The sequence below is a fragment of the Dipteris shenzhenensis genome, chromosome 2 (genome assembly GCF_047967505.1).
Source record: "Dipteris shenzhenensis isolate YYH24624 ecotype China chromosome 2, Dip_SZ_1.0, whole genome shotgun sequence".
In the NCBI taxonomy this organism is placed as follows: Eukaryota; Viridiplantae; Streptophyta; class Polypodiopsida; order Gleicheniales; family Dipteridaceae; genus Dipteris; species Dipteris shenzhenensis.
In genome coordinates this window covers 50,644,150-50,648,675 of record NC_141597.1, presented here as the reverse complement: position 1 = coordinate 50,648,675, position 4,526 = coordinate 50,644,150, and the positions used below count along the sequence as shown (strand labels likewise).

Sequence of the window (4,526 nt, the reverse complement as noted above, 5' to 3'; positions counted from 1 at the left end):
TATAAAGCTCCTATGTTCACACACCATGGCGTGAACTAGATCTTCAACCATCAAGACCCATGGGGGTTTTACAAAACTTGGTGAGTCAAAACTTGGTGAGTGGGGAAGAGAAGAGAGAGAGAGAGAGAGAGTCGTCTTGTGAGGTATGCTTGCGCTCTCTCTCTTTTCTTCTATTCAATCTTTTAGGAGAACTGTCTCGGAAAGGGATGGGTACGAAGCCGTGTGGCTGACTTGTGAACAAGAGGAAAAGGTTCAACGATAAGAAGCAAATGTTCAACTCTAAGAAAATGTGAGTGGGTACGAAGCCGTGTGGTTGTTTTGTGAAGAGCCTGGATGACTACGGGGCATCCGTTTACTCCGCGTGAACTGATCAGCCAGGGATCCATACGCACACAATGACACGAGAAATAGCCTCAACCATCAAGACCTGAGAGGGCACGAGAGAGAGAGAGAGCGAGCTCGAGAAGGGCATGAATAGCACCCTTGGCGAGGTCTTTGGAGACTACCTCGCTACTATAACGCCTGCAGGCATCTCGCCACGTCCCTTTGTGTGTGTGTCTTTTATAGAAAGACAGTGTAAAATTCTGTAAAACATGGCCAACGCCGTCGGTTTGACTTCAAGCACAGCCCAGCAGGGGGTAGCTGCATTGGCCAGCCTTTGGCAGACCTATGGCGGCTTATATGGCGATTACTACGCTACCATTAACGCTGCAAACATCACTCTTTTGTGCATTCTCCGAGCACGAAAATGCCTACCGTGGTTACACGAGGCTTTGAACAGCTGGCTTCTATCCAATTTGAAGATGGAGATCGACGGCGTAGCACTTTGGGGAACAGGAAAACTTCAAACTCACCACCAATACATGGTTTTGTTCTGCCTCATCGCCTCAGCCCGCCAGAGGTATCTGTCTACCCATCGCCCCCTTCCTGTTTGAACTTATTGTTTAGTCTTTACGTCCTTATACAGAATCGAGGGATCTGTTGTTGAAGGCTTTAATCCACATGCGTCTCGAATACTTATTTTGCAGGTTCGGGGGCACTTGGACGACTTCGCCGGGTGTTCAAACTATGTGGTACGGAGCATTTGTGAGAATCCTGTCAAGAGCTTGCGTGTATACATTGCTGGGTGCAATGTTTCTGCAATACAAGGAGATTTCCTGGTGTTACGCCGTGTCAACCCTTATCATTGTGGTTTTAAGTCGCACCTACGAGGTGTTTTATCCTTGGCTTGCTTCGATTGACTCACCTCGCCAAATGAGCGAACAATTGAAAAGATCTATGTCCGAATTTGATGAAGAGGTATCAAAATTTGTTCTTACCTCTGAGAAAATGCCTTGGCCATCGGATTTTCCCACTGTTACTCATAGCCGTCTGGGCGACTTGAAACGGCGACTCAAGTCTTCCGGTATCTTCGTGTCCTTGTTTTCGCTGGGCACGTCGACCTCTTCCCACCATAACCAATGCCGCCTAGGCTTGATCGACGGATCAGCCTTATTGGCATCCGCCAGCATGCTTACAGCAGCCTGTGGATTCTTTCGGGTAGCCATGGCCAAAGATAGCACTCTGTTCTGGAAGGTCCTTATTGGAGCTTTCCTGCAATTTCAATGTTTAATCCTGATTACTTTTCTAAGCTTGCCGGCAGTTGTCATTTCTTTGAATAGACTAGTACGTATTATGACAGACAGCAACGAGCAGTACACTCTCCTTTGGTGGACAGAACTCCAGGCATATCATCTTGAGCTTAAGAGGTTTCTAGATTTACTTGTCATAGCTGGCTTTCCATTCGGGTACCAAACTACAGTTTTAGGATCTCAGGCGTCAGTCCTCTTCTGGAGACTTTGAATCACTTGGAGGGTATGGAGTTGGCAATCTATGTATGCTTTACTGGCTTGATTACAATTTCAGGGCAATTCTCCCTTTACTCCCTAGCATTGCTTATCAAATATGCAGCACTAGGAGACTATGTTAGCTTCATCTGCTCAAAAGTGAAATCTGCCTTCGTTCGGCTGTTCTCCTTATTTCCCTTTTTCCCAGGCCTAAGCAGCATAGGCGTTGAGATGCTGAATGCTGAGACGGCCCTTGCAGCCCAAAGGACCTGTAGCCACGGGCAGTGCATAAAAACATTGAGGTTGGACGAGGTGTTGGCGCACCTAGAGGAGATTGTAGCAGCCAAGGGAGAAATCCATGGCCGATGCACATTTTTCACGGCATGTCGTCCAGCAGACGAGAATGTAGAATCACTGGACGAAGAGTTGAAGAGGCGGGCGATAGGTGTGGGATTGATGAATTCTGCCAAAATTGCGGTAGGAAACTTGAGAGGGGCAAAAGTGAAAGAGGGTGCATCAGCTTTGCAAGGTTTACTAAGGCTTCTAAGTGTGTACACCATGGACTCTGCAGTGCCAGATGCAAAGACCCAACAATCTATGATGGCAGTAGCTAATCTAGTGCAAGATCTGATGATACAATATACGGCAATGCATTGGGTAAGCTACAAGGGCAGAGATCGGCTAGAGACGAATCTATGCGAGTGTGTTTCAGAGAGAGATTGGTTGATAATGGTGGCGCAGCTGAATGTAAGCATGTTGTTAGTGTATGCAGGGTGGCGAAGCTCATCTCTTTACTGGCCTTATGATGTGCAGTTTGAGTCACATGCATTGAGAGAATGGGTGAGTGGTAGATCCAGCAGCTCAGTTGGAGCGTCAGAATGTGCCTTTGTCTCCATCTGATTATCTAATAATGTTACAAAACCCAATGCAATCGGTGAACCTGCTTAATGTATTTAAAAGAGCGAAGCAATGATTCTAGTTCAGTGTTCACAGAAATTCTGTAAACCATATACAATGAACCAGCAACGTTTCATTTTCACCTCTAAAGAATATTTTCTCAATTTTGTAAGTTTATCTCTAAAATTCTATGGAATTTAGCTATATTTTAGCTGAAAAGTCTATAAATTTCTCAAGCAAACCCTTCAAACCCCAAGTTTTGTGATTTGTTGAGAAAACTTTGTGATTTGTTGAGAAAAAAGTTTTCTTCGATAATTGAATCTACATTAAAATTAATTCTAGGAATGTACACTTGCTCACTGTCCAATCCTTTGAGTGGTCGAGAGACCCTCGGTGGTGTGGGAGGAAGATTCTTTGGACCAAAGTCACAATACTTCTTCACCATTATCCAATGCCAACACTCGATCTCATGAGGAAAGATAAAGCTTCTATACAACCCATAATAAGCATAATGAAGCTCCTACACATCTCATGAGGACCCAAAGCTTCTGCCCTCAAAAAATGATGTTGACCCACCCTGTTATAATAACTCAAAAGCATGCATGGCCATGTGTTTATGTACTTGCATATGCACTTATGTATATATTTCTTTGTGTATGTCATGCTTTTTATTTACATGTTCTTATGGATGGGTCTTGTAGATCAAAAAATATGGCTATTGTCCTCACATTTTGCATATAATCTTCTTGATTGCCATGTATTTTCTCCTTGTAGATACTGGATACAGTGGACAATGTGCAAGAATCTCATTCTTGAGCCATCAATAACTATGTTCTCTTTGCCCTTCGTGTACTCCATATCTTCTTAGCTAACATTTTGCGTTGGGTAAGAAAACATCAAAATACTATAGGAGCATTCTTGACCTTTCCCCCATACAAGTAGGATGCCCTTTTTTTAAAAGCATGTAGGATTGCCAACATTTCATGGTGATAAAAGTGGTAAGTGATCTCTTTGTCAATGCTATCGCCTCATGGTCTTTACTTAGATAAGCCCTAATCCTTGCCCTTTCCTTGCCCATTGGAATCGTCTTCCACAAATATAAATGATCTAAGAACTTCTAGGGCATACCAATATTGGGGCATGAATCAATTCAAAATTTTAGATCTTCAAAATTGACCTTTGCTTGAACTTTCAACCACAAAAGGCATCTTTATTCACGAGGTCCTTGAGAGGTCCAAGGGTGCCCTTTTGTCTAAGTGATGTATGAAATGCCTAGAGAAGGAGGCACCTATAGAAGAAGGCAAGTCCCAAAATTTGGAGTTGCATGGTTGTGTCCATTCCATCACACACCTCACCTTTGAGTGGTCCACTTCAATCCTATTCTTGCCCATATTGTGATTAAGGTATTCACTCTCTTCTATATAAAAGTGCATTTGTTGGCCTTAGCACAGGGTTCAAAGCCTCAAGATTTTCAGCACCTATTTCACACGCAGAATGTGCTCCTATTTGTTTACACTGCATAATTGAGGATATGATTTTAAAAAACTAGCACATCATGGAAAAGAAATGGCCACAATATCATGTTGATAAGTGCATTAAAGGTAGCTAGTGCATTTGTTATTCCAAATGGCATCACTGTGAAATCATATAGGCCTATTTTAGTGCAAAAGGTTGGCTTGTGGTCATCACCCTATTTCATCCAAATCTAAAGGTATCTAGACCTTATAGTCTATCTTCGTGAAAAATTGAGCACCTGTGAGTTCATCCAACAAGTCATGAGTCCTTGGGATGGGAAACTTGTTT

General features: G+C 43.2%; 1 protein-coding gene across 1 annotated transcript; it reads left to right on the top strand.

Annotated features, from left to right (window-relative positions):
* The first annotated feature begins 453 nt into the window (after window positions 1–453).
* Window positions 454–2,840, top strand: LOC147904924 (uncharacterized). Its single transcript, XM_087396150.1, has 2 exons — window positions 454–901; window positions 1,029–2,840. The coding sequence occupies exons 1-2, from the start codon at window positions 594–596 to the stop codon at window positions 1,840–1,842; spliced, it is 1,122 nt and encodes a 373-aa protein (XP_087252276.1). The 5' UTR covers window positions 454–593; the 3' UTR covers window positions 1,843–2,840.
* The last annotated feature ends 1,686 nt before the right edge of the window (window positions 2,841–4,526 follow it).